General features: G+C 50.9%; 1 protein-coding gene across 3 annotated transcripts in view; it reads left to right on the top strand.

Annotated features, from left to right (window-relative positions):
• MOV10 (Mov10 RISC complex RNA helicase) overlaps positions 1-22834 on the top strand; it is a 23679-nt gene extending 845 nt beyond the window's left edge. For 2 of the 3 annotated variants that reach the window (XM_014534577.1, XM_014534578.1), the window contains 19 exons: positions 11549-11722; positions 11949-12211; positions 12410-12668; positions 14319-14453; positions 15137-15305; positions 16030-16184; positions 16453-16629; positions 16723-16870; positions 17316-17474; positions 17708-17811; positions 18177-18274; positions 18371-18587; positions 19417-19534; positions 19732-19923; positions 20183-20257; positions 21769-21894; positions 21977-22065; positions 22301-22422; positions 22509-22834. In XM_014534577.1, coding sequence (XP_014390063.1) covers positions 11549-11722; positions 11949-12211; positions 12410-12668; positions 14319-14453; positions 15137-15305; positions 16030-16184; positions 16453-16629; positions 16723-16870; positions 17316-17474; positions 17708-17811; positions 18177-18274; positions 18371-18587; positions 19417-19534; positions 19732-19923; positions 20183-20257; positions 21769-21894; positions 21977-22065; positions 22301-22422; positions 22509-22600 — 2872 coding nt within the window. In that variant the 3' untranslated portion in view covers positions 22601-22834. The remainder of the gene's footprint in view (positions 1-11548; positions 11723-11948; positions 12212-12409; positions 12669-14318; positions 14454-15136; positions 15306-16029; positions 16185-16452; positions 16630-16722; positions 16871-17315; positions 17475-17707; positions 17812-18176; positions 18275-18370; positions 18588-19416; positions 19535-19731; positions 19924-20182; positions 20258-21768; positions 21895-21976; positions 22066-22300; positions 22423-22508) is intronic. The other variant, XM_014534579.1, reaches the window with a different exon arrangement.

The following is a 22834-nucleotide window of genomic DNA, read 5'->3' as shown; positions in this document are numbered from 1 at the left end:
AGCTGGTGTAGGAGGGAGAACCTCAGGGAGTTCGGAAGGAGAAAAGGCACCAACCACATACGTGCCGAACCTCCGTGAGCACCTGTGGCTTCTCCATGGAGACCCAGGCCAGGCCAGTCCCCAGGGGGCCCCTTCCATCCTGTGGCTGAAGGCTGTTTGGTCGCCTTTCCTGCTGCCATCTAAGTAGAAATCAAAGAGACTTCACTCTGTCCAACCCTAGAATTGTGCTGCAAAAACACCTCTATCAATAGGCTGCAGAAAACCAAGAAACAATTTAACAGGGATAAGTGTAAAGACTTCTACAACTAAATGAGGGGTTAGGCTTAATAACAGACCTGAAAAAGACAGGATTTTAGCAGAGGGAAGGCCAGTATGGCTGCAGAAAGAGTGAAAGAAGTGTGGGATTGTGTTAATAGAAATATGTATTAAGGGGAGGGAGAGTGACTCCATATTGACCAGATTATATCTGGAATATTGGTTTCAATATCGGGTGATACCTTTTTTATTGATTGATTTTTGAGAGAGGAAGGGAGAAAGAGAGACATCGAGTTGTTGTTCCACTTATTTATGCATTCATTGGTTGATTCTTGTATGTGTCCTGGCGGGGATCGAACCCACAACCTTGGCGTATGAGTGTCACATTTTTAAGAGGGACATTTACAGGCTTGAGCAACATCTGAAGAAGCAGCAAAGATGAGACCTGTTTGTGCCCCCTCACTACACTGGGCACCTTGGGTAAAATAAGGGTGGAAAATGTATGATCCCAGGGGAGCCATAGAAGCTGTGATAGGCACACGGTATACAAGAGAATTCAGTGGAGAAGGTGGCATTGACCCTGGCTTGGAAGGATAGAGTTTTAGTATTTGGAGGAGGAGGAAGAGTAAAGTTCTCAGTTGATTCATAGTCAATTGTGAGACCCAGTCAAAAGAAACCCAAAAATGTTTGCCTTGATGGGAGGAACAATTGACCTTGAATATTTTAAAGACTTTCACGGTGGAAAGAATTGCACTTCTGTCCCTAAGGGGGAATTAGGTTCACTCGACATGCCCCCCTCATACTCCCTTACTCCAGGTGGAGATTTGGATTCTAATTAGTACTGTCAAGCCCAGGCTGGAATACTGTGACATCAACCCTCATCCTCCCAGTGGGAATTCAGTGCTTCTTCCCAGGGGCTCTCATAACTCCTTCACACCCTGGTTATAGCAGGATTACACTTTGCCTTCTTTTGAGCTGGTAGGGGCGGCCTTCCCCCACCAGAGTGTCAGATCCTCTGAAGACACAGACAGGTTTTCCATCCTATTTGCACCTTCCAGCAGTCCCCCCCTTAGAGCCTTGTATGTAGTAGATGCTCATTAAATGCTTGTGGAACCTAACTGAATTAGTATAGTTGATCTACAAGACAATAGACTGTAGGAGAGATATAACTCCTGTCACCCCTGTCCCCTCCAACCCCTCACTGTCAGGAATTCTAGGGAGATTCCTACACTGTTAGGAATTGGCCCTTTCCAACAGGGTTATTTTAGGATGTTACAACACGCTCTGCTCCCAATTCTTTCTTTTTCCCATCTCTTTATTCAGTTAGGAAACCTACTTAAGGAGACTCTGCACTGTGCCTGTGCCTTCGTTCCTGCCTCTAAAGAGTGTATTCCAGCCCCGCCGGTGTGGCTCAGTGGTTGAGCATTGGCCTATGAACCAGGAGGTCACGGTTCGATTCCCAGTCAGGGCACATGCCCAGGTTGTGGGCTTGATCCCCAGTGGGGAGCGTACAGGAGGCAGCTGATCTAAGATTCTCATCATTGGTGTTTCAATCTCTCTCTCCCTTTCCCTTCCTCTCTGCAATCAATAAAAATATATTTTAAAAAATAATAAATAGTGTGTTTGTCATAGTAATAGTGATAATGATAGGAAATAAGTAGAGCGTGTTACAATGTTATAGCAATAGAAAATAATTAAAGAGTGTTATAGGAAATGTAGAAAAATTATTTTTTGTGAAATATTAAAGAGCAGAGGGAATGACCACTGTGGCCAAGCCCTAGCTGCACCGTATAGATAAGACCGTAGCTGAATGCTGCCCTTAGGAATGACGTATGTAAGCCTGTCAGACACCTTCTGAGTGACACTGTGATAGACAACCAGCTTGTACTCCCATCGTGAGATTTTGGTTGTTCTTCTGCCGTCCGGCGTGGAGCAAGGCAGCGTGGAGCGTGGGTCAAGAGAGGACGATCGATGTCTGAAATCAGGGACCCGTTTCTAACCCTGTTCTGACCCACAGCAGTCCAGGTGGCTGTCAGTAACATACATCACCACACAAGTGCTAATCAGAGTACAAGCTGGTTATTTCCTGTCATTATCACTATTACTATGACAGTATTCTAGTAAGGAGTGGCAAATGTGCAGACCAGGCAATACAGCTGGAGTTCAAATCTAGTGGCATAGATTTTGAACAACAACCTATTCAAGAACAAAAATCCCACCGAGTACATTTTAAAGATTTAATTGGCTTTATTGAACAATTCCTGAATCAGGCCGCATCCCTATAAAGACAAAAGCCCTCCAAGAAGTGGTACAGATTGGAAGGTTTCAGGGGCAGGAACTGGGCCGGACAAGAAAGTTATTAGCAAAAGAAAAGAAAGGATGTTTCTGGCTGGAACACCTTTGGGGGGTGGGGCCGGAGGGCTGGCGGCAGGGGTCTTATCAGGCGTATTACCTCACCAGTGTTGATCAGGAAATTCCAGGCTGGTTTGAGGTCACATTCCTGGTATTGGCTGAAACTGCTCTCAGGTCTTGGTGTGTTGTCCTGGGGGCAGGCAGCTCTACTTGGGCCTGTTGTTCCTTCCTCTTTAACATCTCTCCGTTTTCTTACCTGAAGTATGTGAAAAATGCCTTTCTCTCAGGGTTGCGTGAGACCCAAATGAACGATGGTTGGTAAGGCCTTCATCCTGTGTGGCATATTGCTCGGGCTTTGGGAGTTGTGGCTGTCATTTTAGAACGGAGTAGGGCCTGGTGCCCCGAAAAGTTTCTCACCTCTGGCAGGAGACTCATTATTTTATCAACAAATATTGGCCGGATGCCTCCCGAGAGCAAGGTGCTACTTGCGTGAGTCACCATGAATACACAGAAGGAACCTAACTGTCTAAGGAAGGGGGCGGTGATTAAACATAATTATTTAATGACTGTTGTGACAAGTGCTTGTAAGGAAAAGTCTAGTATGCCTTGAGAGTGTATACCTTGCAGGCCTGACCTAGTCTAGGAATTTGAGGTTTCTGGGATAAAGTGATGTTTGAATGGAATCTTGAGAGATAAGAGGAGTTAGCAGATGCGGGGGCAGGGAAGAGCATTCCAGACAGAGGGAGTAACCCCTTCAAAGTTTTGGGGTGACTTGAGGCCAGAGGGAGGCAGGGTCTGGATGGGGTAGGGCCTTGTGGACCCGCCGAGAGACATTGTGGGGTTGGTTTGTTTTCTTTTAAATCTTAACAGAAATAGGAAAGCACAAAGTTTCAAAGTAGGAGACCGACAGAATCAGGGTTTTAGGAAGATCGCGGGGGCTCCTGGCGTGGAGAATGGCTTGGTATTTGGATCTCTCTGTCCACAGTAAAAAAAAATGCATTTTACTTCAGGGCCTGATAAAGCCCGTTTCAGAGAACAATATGTGTCCTTGAAACAGTACCTAGCCTCACTCCCCGCCCTCTGCTGCTTTTAATTCTACTTTGTTTCAATTTTATAAAAACCCTGGTCTTGACCCACCAATGGGAGTTGCAACCCAGAGTTTGAAAAACATGGAATGAGATGTCCCTTTAAGATGGCTTCCAACTCTGATCCTATGTTCTGAAATACTCCTCCTCTCGCTCCTATTCTTTCCTGAACTGAGTCTAAAAAGAATAGTTATTGTTCACTCAACAAACAGCAGGGGCCAAAGTCGGTAGCTGAGAGGGAGGGAGGTACCATTAAGGATGGATTGTCCACCCTCAGGGTGAGAACCTGTCCCTTATTTTCTTCTCTAAAATAGAATGACAGTAGTTGCTACCTCAAAGGGTTATTGTGAGGATTAAAGGAGGTCATGTGCATAGGCGCTCAGAACAGCTCACAGTGAGTTCTCAGTGTTTTCTATTGTTGATGTTATTGTATTCGCATTATCATCATTATGTGGAGGACTTAACTGTACCATCTGAAAACACGAGACTTAATCCTGAAGACGGTGGCGTTATAAATTGGAGGGCCCGATCTGATTTCTGTTCATGAGGATAGTTCTTGCCTATTTAGGAGGTGAACTAGGGGAGGGTTTGAAGGAGGAATCAGCTCCCAGAGCTTGGGAAAACGATACCATCAGGCAGTTCACAGAAGAAACGTAAATGACTGTTCAACAGAAGGCAAGGTCCTCCAACTATATAATCATCAGGGAAAAATGCACATTTAAACAAGACATCATTTTTTGCTCATCAGTGTCAATGGAGAAAGGCAGTTTTGCACCTAATGTTATACATTACAATCCAAAGAGAAGAAGCAAGTGGGTTACATGAAATCCATTGGTGACAGATTAGGGAGGCGAGAGAAAGCAAAGCAGGGGAAACCTCTGGGATTGGATAAAAAGTAAAATGATAGACACTTACATCTCTTACATAGGTGGGGACAGGACAGCCAACAATTACGTGATAACAGGATAGTTAGCAGTCAAGGATTAACGTGATAACCATAACAGTGAGAAGGTTTATGGTCCCTCCCCGGTGTGGTCTGGGAAAAGGGCGTTATCCTGACATTCCAAAGGTCTGTTGTCATAGATGGGCCCCCTCAAGGTAAAGATTGACTTTTGTCAGGGAAGAAGCTAGTCTAGGACATGACTATCCTGCCATAAACTACTTTTAGTTAAAAGTTTTCATTTCAGATCATCTTTGTGGTTACTTAAGGTCCCTGCGTTTACAAGGCCGCCCCACTGGGGAGCGAGCCCACAACCCCGGCATATGCCCTTGACTGGAATCGAGCCCGGGACCCTTCAGTCCACAGGCTGACGCTCTATCCACTGAGCCAAACCGGCCAGGGCTCATTTATCTCTTTATGCATGCAAGCTAGTTCATGATACCAACCTGGGTATTTTTTTGGTGGTTTTATTTTTTTTAAAGGGGTCATGTTACACACATTTTCTTACTCAACAGCACATCCTGGAAATAACGCCTAATTGTCTGGTGGACACCTCTAATGCATCGTTGGGGGTTTGCCCCAACATTTTATTTTTTTATTCATTTCAAAGTAAGTTACAGACATCAATCAGTTCACTTCAGCACGAACTATAAGTTCCAAAATTGTTTATGATTTTTTTTTTTTAGTAAAATTTACATGCAATGAAACGGACAGATTTAGGTAAACCATTCTATGAGTTTTAACAAATGCATGTACCTGTGTACAACCCCCTGCCAAGATGTAGGACATGACTGTCACTCCAGAAAGTTTCCTTATCTCCTCACCCTTACCCACCCGGAAGCCACCGCTGCTCTGATGAGTTTTGAGGTAATATGCCTGTTCTAGAACTTCACTTAATGGATACACATACTAGTACTCTTTTACCGATTCAACCACTTGGTGTGTATCCATCGGGTGTTGTTTTTATTTGTTTGTTTGTTTGTTTTTGTATCACAGAGTAATGTTCCTTGTGTGAATACAAATCACAGTTTATCCATTCTCTTGTTCACGGACATTGTTTTCAGTTTGGGGCTATTTTGAATAAAACTGCTATGAACATTCTTGTACAGATTGTTTTGTAGACTTATATTTTCACTTCCCTTTTTCTAAGGGGTAGAATTGCTGGGTCAAAGGGTAGGTAATATTTGCCACTTTGGTTTGTTTGAAATCTTGGGCACAATGCTTAACCTCTTTCTTTTAAAAACTTTTTTATTGGTTTTTAGAGAGAGAGAAACATCCATTTGTTGTTCCCCTTAGTTACGCATTCATTGGTTGATTTTTTTTATGTGCCCTGATCAGGATCTGAACCCACAACCTTGGTGCATCAGGACAATGTTCTAACTAGCTGACTACCCGGCCAGGGTGGTTAACACGTTAAGCGCCCAATCACTGGTGACTGACACTATACTTTCCATCCGGAAAACAAAACAGGCTGGGCGCTTAATGTGTTAACCTCTTTTTTGGTTATGACAGCGAAGTCTTAAGGGCTGGTCTTTGTTGTTTTGTTGTGACCTTTTCTGAGGGGAAGTTGCTCAGCCTTCCCTAGTTCCTGCCCATTTCCTGAACCTGCTGCTCACAACTTCCCAGCAATTTTAATAAAGCTCTTATCACTTAAATCCGCCTTCATTTATTCTGTTGCCTACAACTCCATCTAAAAGTAGTGTGACCATTAAATACAATAATAATTTTTAAATATAAAAAGTAAAAGTAATGTGGCCATGTCTTCATATATTTAATTCCCTTTTGTTGCTTTTTCTTCTTTTATAGAGCTTGTCCGAGTTTAGACGGTCTGTATCGCCTGGCACCTCACATCCCAGGCCCACTGCACGTGGTGCTGTGTGCCAGCCAGCAGTTTAATGTTTGCATTGGCATCTGTTTCATGTATTAAATAACAGTCTGGAATGATTTAAATTTTTTTTTAACATTTTAAAAATTGGTTTTGAGCCTAACCGGTTTGGCTCAGTGGATAGAGCATCAGCCTGCAGACTGAAAGGTCCCAGGTTCGATTCCAGTCAAGGGCATATACCTTGGTTGTGGGCACATCCCCAGTGGGAGGTGTGCAGGAGGTGGCTGATCGATGTTTCTCTCTCATCAATGTTTCTAACTCTCTATTCCTCTCCCTTCCTCTCTGTAAAAAAATCAATAAAATATATATTTTTTTTAAAAATTGATTTTGAGAGAGAGAGAAAAAAACATCGATGTGAGAGTGAAACATCTATCAGCGGCTTCCTGCACACCCGCTATGGGGGATCAAGACTGGAACTGGAACTCATGCATGTGCCCTGACCAGGAATTAAACCAGCAACCTTGTGGTGCCCAACCAACTAAGCCACATCCTCCCAACAAGTACTTGTCGAATAAGTTACCAGTCCTAGGTCCACATTAGGTGTTAGAGTTGTATTGTTTTTTTTAATGTAGTGCACAGCGTAATACAATAATGTATACTTTTCATTAAAAAATCAGAAAATTACGGTGTGTGTTTAGTTTTGCATGAAACTTCCAGACCCTTTCCAACACGATTGCATCGTTTATATTCCAACTCACAATGCATGCGTGTTCGTTCTGTTATTCCCGTGTTCTTGTCAACATTTAGTATTGTCAGCCTTTTAAGTTATAGACACTGGAGTGTGTGGTGCATTCTTCTTAATGGCTGCACAATATTGCAGGAAGTGGGTGTTTATAGTTTATTCAGCCATCTCCCTATTGGTGGGCATGTGTTTTGTTTCCAGTTCTTGGCCACCGTGGATGACTCTGCAGTAAGCATCCTTGTGCATATGTCCTTATACAGTGGTACTTTTCTTTCATTCCTAGGAATGGGATTCCTGAGTTACAGGATACTTACATTTCTAGTGTTAGGAGATATTGCCAGATTCTTTTTCCAGAGATTGTAATACTTCACCTCTCTATCAGCTGTGTATGACAGTTCACTTTTCCATAGATACTGACAGCAATACATGTGATGACTAGTTTTCCACTTTTGTCAGTCTAATGCAGGGGTCCTCAAACTACGGCCCGCGGGCCACATGCAAATACAAATATTGTATTTGTTCCCGTTTTGTTTTTTTACTTCAAAATAAGATATGTGCAGTGTGCATAGGAATTTGTTCATAGTTTTTTTTTAAACTATAGTCCGGCCCTCCAACGGTCTGAGGGACAGTGAACTGGCCCCCTGTTTAAAAAGTTTGAGGACCCCTGGTCTAATGGAAATAAAATTGTCTCTCTCTCTTTTTTTTATTGATTTCAGAAAGGAAGGGAGAGAGAGATAGAAGCATCCATGATGAGAATCATTGATTGTCTGCCTCCTGCACGCCCCCTACTGGGGATCGAGCCTAGAGTCAAACTGACCTCCTAATTCAGCGGTTCTCAACCTGTGGGTCGCGACCCCTTTGGGGGTCGAATGACCCTTTCACAGGGGTCACCTAAGACCATCGGAAAACACATATATAATTACATATTGTTTTTGTGATTAATCACTATGCTTTAATTATATTCAATTTGTAACCATGAAATTGGGGGTCACCACAACATGAGGAACTGTATTAAAGGGTCTTGGCATTAGGAAGGTTGAGAACCACTGTAATTCATAGTTCGACACTCAACCATTGATCCACACCGGCTGAGTAAATGGTATCTCATTTTTACTTTAATTTGCATCTCTGCTTTTGAAGCATATTTTATACTTTTTTGGTCATCTGGATTTATTCTTTAGGTTGAATATTCAACTTTTCTATTGTTTATCTTTTTTTCCCTAGAAATCTAGGTGACTAGATATATAATACAAGAATTGGGGCTTTTTTTCCAACCAGTATGTACTAAGTTTGTGATTTAAAATAAAAACACACACAAAAAAAAAACCAAACATTTTTTTTATGATTGTCCCCTTAGACCAGGCAGGGATGGGTGACTTTGGGTAGTAGTATCAGACATGGGGAATAATTTGCGAAGTGTTGTGATGGTAGCACCCACAGTAGAGGTTGTAAAACTTGCAAAGTTGAGTTCCTCCTGCCCCTGTGCCCACACAGAAGTTTCCAGAAATAGGCGATTTCACATAAAAATTTTGATTTGGGCTTCTCTCAAAAGCCAGATCTGGCCATCTTGGGCCTGCCTCCCCTGCTGGCAACATCTGTCTGGAGATGAGGGGCGTTCCTCCTTACACTAATGATTCAACAATGGCGCTGTGCAGGTGCCAGAGGCTGAGGGCAGCAGAGATAGTTACCTTTGGAGCCTGGCTTCTGTCTGCATTGGAGTTTGTGTTTAGTCCATGGAACTGAATGACTCACTGACCAAGGAGCCCTGGTGAAAGTTTATGGTGACCTCCTATTTCGGTCCCTTTATGACTCCAGCAGCGTTGGAGGCTGATCCCTGATTTTAAGACTTCTTCCTGATACTCCTCCTTCCGGGGGTGGGGTAGGGGAAAGGTTCCTTCTCTGTTTCCTCTTCCTCCCTGGATTGTCCTGGCCCCCACTGTTCTCAGATGACTCACACCACCTGGGGAGATCCTGAACACTGCGATTGTAACTGCAACCTGGGGCACCCTGCTGTTAGGCTCTCCTTTGACTTTGGCCTGAATCTCCGGAGCCACCTGCCACTGGAATCTCAATCCGAGCATGTCCAAATCCAAATGTCACGGCCAGTCCCTCCAGCATCCTTCTCCTCCTGTCCTTGCCTTCTATCTCAGGAATACCCCCCTACAGCCACCCCACCGATTTCGGCATTGTCCTAGCCTCCTCTTCCTTCCCGCCTCCATTCCCCTTCCAGACAATCACCAAATCCTCCTCACCTTCCATTCTCCGCATTTTCAGATCTGGCCCCTTTTCTCTCCTTACCACGGCCTTGTTCCTGCCCTGGTCATCTTTCAGTTGGACCGTTGCAATGGCCTTCTTCTAACTGCTCTTCTGCCTACAGTCTTGCCTCCAGCAAATCTACCCTCCAATCCTGATGCCAGAGTGATGTGGAATGCACATCTGGGCTTGCCACTCCCCTGCTTAAAACCCACCCACCCGGGGGTTCTGTAACCACAGTGTAGCCTCTGATTCGGGCTGAAAGTAAGTTGCTGCTGCTCCTGCTCCTGCTGCTAACCATTCGTTACCATTATCACTACTAATACGAATACTAATACCAGTAGCTAGCATTTACTGAGCGGATTTTCTATTGTGTTTTCAAATGACGCCTTATCTCTTTAACCCAAATCAGAGCTGATTCAAAGTTTTCTGCACCGTGACATTCTCATTTATTTGGGGTGAAGGAAGAGGGCAGAGTTACAGGCAGGGGGCACCAGGGAAACGTCTGTGACTGTAAATTCTCTCACGATATGCTAGCGAGTGAGCGTGCCGGTTCAGCCTTAATAGTTAAACAGGGATCACCATGGTTCTTATGAACTAGGATGTGCTTTCATTCCCTAGAAGGCATCGAGGGAGGGTGGTGAGCTGTCCAGATCTTGAATATGCCCAGGAAATATGTCACATGCGGGGATGCCCTCTGGCTCCTGGGTGCCAGTAAAGGAGGACTGCTGGCCTTCAGGGTCAAGGTCAGGCCTGCAGAACTATGTGTGACCTGCTCCCTGCCCACCTCTGCTGCCTCCTGCCACTCCCTCCCTTGCACGGATGCCCTCTGGCTCCTGGGTGCCAGTAAAGGAGGAGGACTGCTGGCCTTCGGGGTCAAGGTCAGGCCTGCAGAACTATGTGTGACCTGGTCCCTGCCCACCTCTGCTGCCTCCTGCCACTCCCTTCCTTGCACTTTTCACCCTAGTACAACCAGACTGTGTGTGATACTAATCATAGCGCACCTTATACCTTACCGAGGTCTCCTTATGTGCCAAGCACTGGGTTCAGTGGTTCACTGCCATGTCCATCTCGAGTAACCCTCACAGCCCTGCCAGGTAAGTCTGCCGTTGTCCCCATTTTATAGAGGAGGAAAGTGAGGCTCTGAGACTCAGGTGAAGTAACCTGAAGGGAGGCGGCTAGTGGCGAGCCCCTCCGCCCTTGCTCTCGCCTACTCCTCCACCTAGTCCACACTTGGCACGCACCCTTGCACCTGATGCAGGCTCATGGGGAGACCTTCGTGAACACCCACCCCTGCCCCCAGGCTGGGCTCAGTGCTGCCCTGAAAGCCCCTCGCTGCCCCCAGGCGGTGGGCTGGGATCGAGGCCAGTCTGGGGCTCTTGCCGCTCTGAGCCCCAGCAGCTAGTGTCTGGCACATAGCAGGTCTCTGTAAGCGTTGGTTGTGTTGACTAAACCGAATTCCAGGCACAGAACGTTGAGTTCTTGCTCCTCTGACCAGTTTTCCCTGTCTTCACCTTCTCCAGGCACAGAGCCAGCTATGTGATCTCTGGACAAGGACCCTTTCTCTTCCTGCTTGGGTTCTACCTGCGCGCTTTGACTTCGGGTGCAGAAGTGCTGTCTGATCAGCCGCCTTGCCCACCCCCACCGGACACCCGTTCTGTCTCTCTGACCCCTCTCACTCCCGCCTCAGGCTGGACCCCAGGCCCACCCTCGGAATCCACTCCTTCGCTTCCCCTTAGCCTTCGTTCTTCCCGCGGGGCTGGCTGTATCTTTTTTGGTCCCCAGTAGTTTTCCTCCCAGAAAACCTTCGTTTCTTTCTCCCTCCTGGTCCTCAAAATCAACAGCCACAACGGGACTCTCCTCCTCAGGAACGCACGTACACACCTGCTGTTTAAAACTGTCAGAGTTTGTCCTGGAAAGCCCCATGGCCTTTCCTTAAAACATGGAGAAGTCCTACGATCTCCAGCCTGAGTCTCTGTCCCTGTCCCGGGCCCTGTCCTGCAGCAGAGCGATCCTCAGACACCCTCCCCAGCACGCTCCCTGCATCCCACTGGCCCTGCCCTCCCTCACCTCCCAGTCTCCTCTGCTTCCGGCAGCTTTGGGAAACCGGCCCCTGGCTTCTCCTCCATGCTGTATGGGATGAAGAGTGCCAATCTGGCCTATGTCACCAAGACTCGGGTCAGGTTCTTCAAACTGGACCGCTGGACCGACGCGTCCGATATCAGCACATACCACCACAAGTCACTGTTTGCCAAGATCTTCCATGACAGGTGTGTGTGTGTGTGTGTGTGTGTGTGTGTGTAAGGGGGTGGGGCTTGGGGGAAGCTGTCTGGCTGAGAAAGTGTGAGTTGCCTCCCTTTGGGGTAAGGCCGTCCTTTAAGAAGTGGGGGTAAGGGTAGGAAAGGAGCTAATTGGTCAGGGGAGGTGGGGGGGGTGTTGTCCAGGACAGCTGCCACTCCCTGAGGGCAACATCCAACCAGGCCCCTCCCGCCCCAGCCCCTCCTTGACTCCCACTCTCCCCAGGGCTGAGTATCTTCAAGGGAAACATGGGGTGGACGTGGAAGTCCAGGGGCCCCATGAAACCCAGGACGGGCAGCTCCTGATCCGCCTGGATTTGAACCGCATGGAGATGCTGACCCTGAGGCTTCAGAATGGAGGAACCCAGCCCGTCACCCTCACCCACGTCTTTCCACTCTCCCGGACCCCCCAGTTTAAATTCTACAAAGGGGACCAAAAGCTGCCCTGTTCACTGGGGCCCGGTGAGTGGGTTTCCAAAGGAATGAGCCTCTGGTGGGCAGGGGCTGGCCCGAGGGAGGGCTGGTGCTTGGGAACCACGCTGGTGCTGTCCTGTGGCTCCTGCCTGGGCATGGGGCCCTGTGGGGGAGTTTCCAGGGCCCAGGTGCTGGTGGGGGACCCCTCTCCCACCACCCTCCCGCTCACTCAGCCCGCTCCCCCAGGTGAGTGCTATGAGCTCCTCGTCCACTGTCAGACCAGCTTCGTGGGCTACTTCCCGGCCACGGTGATCTGGGAGCTGCTGGGCCCCGAGGAGCCGGGTTCGGAAGGAGCTGGCACTTTCTACATTGCCCGCTTCCTGGCTGCCGTCGCCCACAGTCCCCTGGCCGCACAGCTGAAGCCCACGGCGCCCTTCAAGCGGGCCCGGATCACTGGAAACCCTCTCGTGACCGCCCGGGTTGAGGAAGGACAGAGACCTGACCGGTAACTTCTCCCTCCAACCCAGTCCAGGCTGGGGGTGCCCCGATGCGACATTGTGGGCCCCCTTTCCTCACTGTGAGTTCTGAACTCCTCCAGGGAGAAAGTTGCCGATATGCGGACAGTGTGAACAAAATGTTAAGGCTTTACCATTCCGAGGTGGGTTATTAGGCAGCCCCCATGCAGACATCTCCCTCCTTTTTTAACAGCTTTATTGAGGCAATTCATGTGCCATTCAGTTCGCCCGTTTAAAATGTACGAGTCAGTGGTTCTTCGAATATTCACACACATGTGCAGCCATCACCACAATCTGTTTTAAATATATTTTATTGATTTTTTACAGAGAGGAAGGGAGAGGGATAAAGAGTTAGAAACATCGATGAGAGAGAAACATCGATCAGCTGCCTCCTGCACACCCCACACTGGGGATGTGCCCGCAACCAAGGTACATGCCCTTGACCGGAATCGAACCTGGGAGCCTTCAGTCCACAGGCCGACGCTCTATCCACTGAGCCAAACCGGTTAGGGCACCACAATCTATTTTAGAACGTTTCCTTATCCCCAAAAGGAACCTGTCCTCTTCGGCTCTCACCCCTCTTCTCCCCTTTCCCTCCCGGTCCTGAGGATCCTCTCATCTGCTTCCCGTCTCTATAAATTTCCCTTTTCTCAACATTTACTGTGAATGGGATAATAGAATCGGACGTGGCTGGATGTTCACACAATACTGTTCACCAAAAAAGCAAACTATAGACCATAGTGCTCTTTTTGTTAAAAAAATATATGTGTATTATGCAAATTAACAAAGAGAGAAGTGTGGACAGCTGCATACCAAAAAGTTAACATTGGTTATGCCTGGATGGTGAGAATGCTGTTTACTTATTTTTTTATTACCTATTTTCTGATGAATGTGTATTGTTATGTACATATATATGTATTACGTATGTATATTTTAATTTTTTAAAATATGTTTTTATTGATTTCAGAGAGGAAGGGAAAGGGAGAGAAAGAATCATTGATTGGCTGCCTCTTACACGCCCCCTACTGGGGATCAAGCCTGCAACCCAGGCATGTGCCCTGACCAGTAAATGAACTGTGGTGACCTCCTGGTTCATGGGTTGACCCTCAACCACTGAGCCACACTGGCCGAGCTTACATGCTTACATGTGTATATATATATATGTGTGTATATATATATTTTTTTAATTTAATATATTTCATTGATTTTTTACAGAGAGGAAGGGAGAGGGATAGAGAGTTAGAAACATCGATGAGAGAGAAACATCGATCAGCTGCCTCCTGCACACCCCATATTGGGGATGTGCCCGCAACCAAGGTACATGCCCTTGACCGGAATCGAACCTGGGTCCCTTCAGTCTGCAGGCCGACGCTCTATCCACTGAGCCAAACCGGTCAGGGGTACATGTATATTTTTAAGTTTTCAAGTATCGTGCACTTTCAAGAACTGAGAATGAATGGTCCAGCCTTGGGGTGAGCAGCCTCGTGACCTAGTGAGTTACGCTTCCTTGGGCAAAGGCTGCTGACCCCTTTCAGCAGTGGTACTGTGTAGGGCTCCTGCATCCCCAGGGAGGGGTGCTCTTGCCTCTCTGAAGTGAGGGGCCTGTGTTTGCGACAGCTTCTCTTCCCTCATTCCTACAGTTCGAAGGGCTATGACCTGGAGCTAAGTTTGGTGCTGGGGACATACCACCCGCCCTCCCGCCTCCGGCATCTGCTCCCCACCCTTCTTCAGGGAAGAAGTATCTTCACTGCCCCAAAGGAGATTGCTGAGATCAAGTAAGCACCAGTCCTCTGCACCCTCACGCTTTCTGAGTCTGTTCCCCGCTGGCTTCTTCCCACCCACGCGCCGCAGCCACCCACCCCCTGCAGCCTCCCCAGCTCCGTTCATGCCTCACCCTACTCAGCACGCACTGCGCATGCGCAGGGCACTGTTCCCGGTGAATCGGTCACATGCAGGCCTTGCCTATATGAGTCGGGGGAGAAATGAGCATTGATCTTAAAATGTCTTCAAAAGACCGTTTATCTTATAACTTCATGGAGTGATGAATGCTGTGAAGAACTAACGGAAAGCTCAGCCAGAGCTCGAGCAGGGCAAGGGAGGGGATGGGCTGTGCCGCTTTGCAGAGGGCGGTCAGTCCCTGCCTTTTGGAGAGGGTGACATTGGAGTAGGGAGTGACACGCGAATGAGGTGAGGGTGGAGGTCATAAGAGGAGTATGTTCCAGGCCCAGGGCTCCAGTGCCCACTCAAGGCGGGGGAGGGGGGGGTGCGGGCGGGGGGCGGGGGAGGCAGGGAATAAGAGCCAGGGTTCCCTTCTTCAAGGTCCTTCTAGTTTCTCGGATTCCTGATGCTTTCATAGTCCCAGAGCTGCAGATGGGAGAGGGTGGATGCTCCTGGGCATGGGGGTTACCTGACCCATCCTCCTCCTGCCCCCCCCAACCCCCCACACCGTCACTGCTAGGGCCCAGCTAGAGACATCCCTGAAGTGCAGAAACTACGAGAAGAAATTCCAGCTACTGCTGCACCTGGAAGAGCTGCAGATGGAGCATGACATCCGGCACTATGACCTGGAGTCGGTGCCCATGAACTTGGACTCCAACTCCCAGAACCCCAAGCTGCTCATGTTGGAGGTTGGGGCTTGGATCGAGGGCGGGGATGGGGGCTCAGCCCACTGGCTGTGGGCAGAATACTGCTCCTGCCGGCTGGGCAAGACAAGAGGAAGGATGAAGATGTTTCTACCTACCCCACCCCACCCCCAGAGGGCTCAGCAGGGGTCAGCGTGGGCATCCTGTGCCCAGAAAGAGGGTCAGAGCAGGGCAGTGGGGAGCTATGATATAGCTGCCATCAGCTATGTGGCCTTCACTCTCTAGGCCTGCATTCCCTTATTTGAAAAACACAGAGCTGGACCAGGTAATTCTTGGCGCTCTTTCCAGCTCTCAGATGTTGAATGTGCCCACAGAAGCCCAGAGTTCTGTGAGAACAGGTTCTTCACACACGTGCTGAGGAAGGGCCCTGGTGAGAAGCGGGAGTTAAGGGTGATCAGCGAGATTCCTGCAGGAACTGAGTTGTAAATGAGATTTTAGAGGCAGAGTAGGAACTGAGCCAGCTAAGGGGGCAACTGGACAGGCTGGGGATCTGGCCCCCAAGTCCTGAGACCTGCATGGGAGGCTGTCCAGCATCCTGGTGCTTAGCATCTCTGAGCAGCTTGGACAGACTTGGCTCTTCCCTGGTCCCCTGACTCTGTGCTTGTTGGTTGGAGGGGAAAGAGGCAAAGTTCCCAGAATCCTAGGGTGGAGGGGGGCTCTCCGGTGAGCCTCCCTGAGATAGAATCTTACTTGTTTTCACACCCCATAGGTTCCTGGGGTGGCCGAGAGCCGCCCCTCAGTGCTCCGGGGAGACCACCTGTTTGCCGTTTTGTGCTCCGAGGCTCAGCAGAAGGACCCCATCACCTACAAGGGCTTTGTGCATAGGGTGGAGTTGGACTGTGTCAAGCTGAGCTTTTCCCCGAGGTGGGTGTTGGGGGAACCCTGAGCTGCCTGAAGGGTCTACAGACATCTCTCAGGCCAGCTTCTCCCTGAGATGAGTGGGATCCCAGGGATCAGACAGGAGGAATTTTCTTCAGGGGGACCCAGAAGTGCCTCAGCAAACTCCCTCCCCTGCAGGGATTGCATAGAGGTCTTGGGAAGTGGGGGTGGAGTCGGGGTAGAGGGAGAGTCTGGCCTTGAATTGCCCACCCTCCTAACTGGCAGTCTTCCCCGCCTCTCTGCCTTCCCAAAGCCTCCTGGACCGCTTTGTGAATGGGCTGTCCTTCAAGGTGAGCTTCACCTTCAACCGCCAGCCCCTGCGGGTGCAGCATCGTGCCTTGGAGTTGACGGGGCGCCACCTGCTGTGGCCCACACTCTTTCCTGAGGCCTCCCGTGGGGTCCCGCGGCTGCCCTCAGATGTGACGTTCAAGTGAGACTGTGGGCTGGGTCTCTGGGCCTGGAGGATGGAGTCCAGGGTGCCTCTAGGACACTGGATAACTTCATGTTCCTGACCCTCTGCCAGGCTGTACGACCGGAGTCTGGAGTCAAACCCAGAGCAGTTCCAGGCCATGAAGCATATTGTTATGGGCACCACCCGTCCAGCCCCCTACATCATCTTTGGACCTCCAGGCACTGGCAAGACTGTCACCTTGGTGGAAGCCATCAAGCAGGTGGGGCCTGAGCAAAGACCTGGGGCCTACACCTGGACTCCCCCAGGCCCAAGCAGTTGCCCCCGGATTCTGGTTCCTTCCAGCTTCCTGAATGCCCCTAAGCGGGCGGGCATCACGGGTCAGTGTGGCTGTTGAGATGGGGGTGTTGGTTGTGCACTGCACGACTCTCAGAGTCACCGTTCCCATGTCCGTCATCACACACTTGTCTAGTTACTGCACGTTTTCCAGCATTTGACGTGCTGTTTGGACTAGCAAGGAGGCTGGGGGTCAGAGCTTGCCTTTTGTGTCACTACCTCCCTCAGCTTTGGGAGGCAAATGTCACAGTGCACCGCCTGCATCACTGTCAGGACTGAGTCTTACGCCTACTCCCACCGCCCCCACCTACACACACAAACTCCCCAGACCTGGCAGCTGCTTCCCACACTGCGTATCCCCGTCCCCCCAGGTGGTGAAGCACTTGCCCGACGCCCACGTCCTGGCCTGCGCTCCGTCCAACTCAGGGGCTGACCTCCTCTGTCAGCGGCTCCTCACCCACCTGCCCAGCTCCATCTACCGGCTCCTGGCCCCCAGCAGGGACATCCGCATGGTTCCCGAGGACATCAAGGTACCTGGGGAAGTGCAGGAAGCCACAGGATGAAGCGTGCAGGGAGCCTCTCGGGTTAGACACTGAGGCCAGGAAACTAGGTGACCTGGATTCCCACCCTCGCTGTGGGGCCTCGCCTGGGCCAGGACCCCGAGCTGGCCTTCCGTTTCCCTGTGTGTGAAATGAGAGGTGAATAAGATTGAGGGTGAGAGCGGGGAGCGCCATGCTGATGCCCTCTCCCTTCACACCCACAGCCCTGCTGCAACTGGGACGCAACTAAGGGGGAGTTCGTGTTTCCTGCTAAGAAGAAGCTGCAGGAATATCGAGTCTTAATCACCACCCTCATCACTGCCAGCAGGTGGGAAGTGTGTGTGTGTATCTCTTTTAAAAAAAAAATGTTTTTATTGAGGAAGGGAGAGGGAGAGAAAGATAGAAATATCAATGACGAGAGAGAATCATAGATCGGTTGGCTCCTGCATGCCCCCAACTGGAGATCGAGCCCACAACCCAGGCATGTGCCCTGACCGGGAATCAAACCATGACCTCCTGGTTCATGAGTCAACGCTCAATCACTGAGCCACACCAGCCGGGCATATGTGTGTCCCCTAATAGTGTATATGAGTAAAGAGGTCGTAGGCTAGGGAGAGGAGGGAGGGGCCAGCTTGGTGAGGTTTGGCGGTCGGGTCCCTGGGTCTGACCTCGGCTTGGCCTGACACCTCCCAGGTTGGTTTCGGCTCAGTTTCCCATCGATCATTTCACACACATCTTCATCGATGAGGCTGGCCACTGCATGGAGCCCGAGAGTCTGGTGGCCATAGCAGGTAAGGGGCTCGGGGTGGGCTGCGGCTGCGCCACCCTCCGTGGGGCCGGGGAGGTCCCACCACTTACCTTTCTCCCCGCGCTACCTTGCCTCCCAGGGCTGATGGAAGTCAAGGAATCGGGCGATCCAGGAGCACAGCTGGTGCTGGCAGGAGACCCTCGGCAGCTGGGGCCTGTGCTGCGCTCCCCGCTGGCCCAGAAGCATGGGCTGGGGTACTCCCTGCTGGAGCGGCTGCTTACCTACAACGCCTTGTACAAGAAGGGCCCCGACGGCTATAACCCCCAGTTCATCACCAAGCTGCTGCGCAACTACAGGTACCCGCACCCCTCCCTTCTCCGCGATCCCACGCCTTCACGCCCTCTGCAGCCCCGCTGGAGGCTCCGTCTGCAGGCCTGTTGCTCAGAGGCTGTGTGGCAGAAAGGCTATAAGCCCGGTCGCGGTCTCTCTGGGCCCGGCAGTGCTACTCCGTGGCTGTGTAACCTGACAAGCAGCTTTGCTCTGGAACAGTTTGCTTAGCTGCACATTAAGGGATGGTCAGTGGTTCCCAGACACTCGGATGTATCTGGTGCAGGTCCCAGATGAAGTTTCCAGGCAATCCGAGGAGAAATTAGAAAAATAGGAACCATGTAGTTTTTTATCAACCTCGTTGGTATTCAGATTAAAGAGCCACCCTTCCTTTCACCAACAAGTTCATACATTTGAAATGCTCAGAGGAGCTCCCAAGTCCTTAGTGCCTTAGAGGAGCCCACTACGAATTAAATAAATGTTAGCTATTGTGTACTTCTTATGTTTGGGGATTTAACACATTATCTCATCAGATACCGGTGATGGTAGATGATACTTGTGTGTGTGTTGTCCTTCCTCCTCAAAATTGAAACCTGAGAATGGGTTTCTGATGTCTTGTCTTCTTCTTTTAAATTTGGCTGGTCTTTGAAACCCCTGACCGAATCCTCTCTGGAACCACATGTGGTTCTATTTTCTGTGGTTGACGGGCCTAGCAGCAGACGTTTTAGGTGAAGGAGCCTGCTATCCAGTGGACAGAAGGCAGGAGGATAATGTGTGTGGGGCCAGAGCAGGTAGAGTGGGCAAGGCGGAAGTAATCCGTTCCCGGTCTTGCTCTCCCTCCCCCCTCCGGCCTTCCAGGTCTCACCCCACCATCCTGGACATTCCTAACCAACTCTATTATGAGCGGGAGCTCCAGCCGTGTGCGAACCTTGTGGACCGGGAACGCTTCTGCCAGTGGGAGGGCCTGCCTCGCAAGGTGAGGGGCTCCCGCCCCGTTCCCTCCCGTTGAAGGTGCAGGGGAGGAAGTGGCTCTGAGTGGAAGCCACGGGTCTGTCCCTTCGTCCCCTTGGCCTGGGGGCCTGGGAGCCCACAGTGCCTGGAAGGGTTTGGGGTGAGAGGGAAGGGAAGGGGGGCAGGGAGGCCCGGCTAAGGGTTTCCCCTGACTGTGTCCAGGGCTTTCCCATCATCTTTCACGGTGTGATGGGCAAGGATGAGCGTGAGGGCAACAGCCCCTCCTTCTTCAACCCCGAAGAGGCTGCCACCGTGACTTCGTACCTGAAGCAGCTGCTGATCTCCTCCTCCAAGAAGGGCAAAGGCCGCCTGAGCCCCCGAAATGTGGGCGTCATCTCTCCATACCGGAAGCAGGTTAGGCCCTCAATTCCCATTGAGGGTGACACACACACACACCATGGTACCTCATTCCCAGGCAGACCACTAGGTGGAGGTTCCGGAGCTCAGGCCTCTGCTCGCCCCGTATCTGGGAAGCTCAGAGGTCGGCGGCCCCTCCCAGTGTGCCTTCCAGCTGCCTCTCCCTGTGTGCCTCCCAGCTCCTTGGCTTCCTGCCTGACTCCCTCTTGCACTGGGGTGATGGGGTGAGAGAAAGGCCCTTGTCCCCATCTTCCAGGTGGAAAAAATCCGTAATTGCATCACCAGGCTGGACAAGCAGCTCCGGGGACTGGATGACATCAAGGACTTGAAGGTGACACTGACCACTGTTTCACATTTGCTCTCTGTCTGCCTTCTGCGCCCCTCTCCTCCCCACTCCCAGAGAGCCTCGGGCTCCTGCCCTGCCGCTCCAGGCTGCCCCTGCCCGACCCACCCTGACTAGGATTCTCCCCAAGCGCTCACTTCTGAATATCCGGACCTGCGGCTCCGTTCGGGGTGCGACCAGGATGCCTGCATGTTTCGCAAACAGCCCACACCATTTTTATGATTAGGCTGGAGGCCTCTGCTCGAAGAATAAAGTCCAGATTCCCCGGCCTGCCTGACCCGTCATGTGATAGTGTCGCGCTGCCCTCTCCTCCCTCTGGGACAGTAGCTTCACCCTCTGTCTCAGGCCACGTTTCTCAACACTGGCTGCAGATAAGAATCACCTGGAGAGCTTTGGCACTGCCTGTGCCAGGGCCCCACCCAGCCAATTAGCACAGCGATCTGGGGGCAGAGCCAGGGCATCGGGATGGTTTCCAGCTCCTCAGGTGATCTCGTATGCAGCCAGGGTTGGAACCAGCGCTTTAAGATTTGGAGTCCTTGCCCTGGCCAGTGTGGCTCGGTTGGTTGGGCATCATCCCAGGAGGTCATCAGTTCCATTCTTGGTCAGGGCACAAGCCTGGGTTGCTGGCTCTATCCCCAGTAGGAAGTATGCAGGAGGCAGCCCATCCATGTTTCTATCTTCTCTCCCTCTTCCTTCTTCTCTCCCTCAAATCAATAAAAAACATATTTTAAAAAGCATTTAGAGGCCTCTCTCTTAGAACTTCTGATTCAGGAGGTCTGGGTTGTATTTTTTTAAATATATTTTATTGATTTTTTACAGAGAGGAAGGGAGAGGGTTAGAGAGTTAGAAACATCGATGAGAGAGAAACATCGATCAGCTGCCTCCTGCACACACCCCCCCCCCCCCCCCCGGGATATGCTCGCAACCAAGGCACATGACCTTGACTGGAATCGAAACCGGGACCCTTTGGTCCACAGGCCGACGCTCTATCCACTGAGCCAAACCGGTCAGGGCATGGGTTGTATTTTTTTTAACAAGTACTTAGTGATTATCTTCAGGAAAGATTGAAAAACACTGCTGAGTTACCAGGTTTTCTTTCTCTTTGTTTTAATCCTCATCCAAGGATCTTTTTTTCCATTGATTTTTAGAGAGTCGAAGGGGGCGGGGAGACACATCGATTGGTTGTCTCCCACATGCACCCCGAGTGGGGCCAGGGATCGAACCTGCAATCCTCTGGTGTGAGGACCAACGCTCTAACCACTGAGCCACACGGACCAGGGCCCACGTTTTCTGTACTTAGAACACTCTCCAGCCCCCATCCCTCTAACTGGAGCAGCTTCCAGGGCATCCTCCTATCCTTCCTCCTGCCCGTTAGAACACTCGCTCTCTCCCCTGTGACAGCTGCTGCGTGACTTCTCCACGCCTGCCCTGGAGCTCCAGCTCCCTGAGGCAGGGCTGGGCCCTCGGTGGCCCTGGTCTCAGGCCGCCCTTCCCTCTAGGTGGGCTCCGTGGAGGAGTTCCAAGGCCAAGAGCGCAGCGTCATCATCATCTCCACCGTGCGGAGCAGCCAGAGCTTCGTGCAGCTGGATCTGGACTTTAACCTGGGTTTCCTCAAGAACCCCAAGGTCTGCGGGCCGGCGGGGGGGCCGGAAGTCGTCCTTCCTCAGGGCCCTTGCCTTCGGTGACACCAACACTTCTCCCTTCCAGAGGTTCAACGTGGCTGTGACCCGGGCCAAGGCTCTGCTCATCGTGGTGGGCAACCCGCTGCTCCTGGGCCATGACTCCGACTGGAAGGCGTGAGCATCCCCAAGCCCCCCCACCCCGTAGGGCAGCTGTCTCTTTAAAACTACCTCCTTGTGGCTCAGTTCATCGCAGACCTGTCCACCTCACAGCACCTGCATTTCAGTTACCTGCCACTCGGAGGTTAAGCATCTTGTCCAAAGGCCCGGGCTGGTGCCCCGCAGCCAGGCACACTTGTGTGACTGCAGGCCGGGCTGAGGGACCACACCCCCCCCCCCCCCCCCCCCGCAGATTCCTGGACTTCTGTAGAGACCATGGGGGCTACACCGGGTGCCCCTTCCCTGACAAAGTGGACCCGCAGCACGAACAGGACTTACTCAAAGGTCTGAGCAAGCTCAGCATCTCTACCTCAGGTATGGCTGGGCCGGGGCGGGCCGGGTCCAGGCTAGTGCTGGTTGGGGCGGAGGTAAGGAAGACAGCTCGCCTCCTTTCTCTCCAGGGCCCGAAAGTCACGACTACCTCTCCCAGGATCTGGAGGGTGAAGCTGACCTGCCCCTGCAAGTGGAGCCCGAGTGGAGAAATGAGCACTGAAGAGATGCAGCGGCCTTCGGCCTTTGCATACCAACCAGGCCTTAACCGCCCCTCACCCTGCCCCTCACCCAAACCCAGCCCAACTGCCCCTCCAAGGGACAGGAAGGCTGGGGGAGGGAGTTTACAACCCAAGCCCTTCCCCCGCTCCCCGGCAGGGAAGAATGATACAAGCTGCTAACAATGCGGGGTAAGGGGGGGAAGAAAAACTGAAAATAAAATTTTGTTCTATGCAAA

The sequence above is a fragment of the Myotis brandtii genome, unplaced genomic scaffold (assembly GCF_000412655.1).
Source record: "Myotis brandtii unplaced genomic scaffold, ASM41265v1 scaffold131, whole genome shotgun sequence".
Classification (NCBI taxonomy): Eukaryota; Metazoa; Chordata; class Mammalia; order Chiroptera; family Vespertilionidae; genus Myotis; species Myotis brandtii.
Note: the sequence above shows the minus strand (reverse complement) of the source record. Positions and strands in the feature narration are given on the sequence as shown.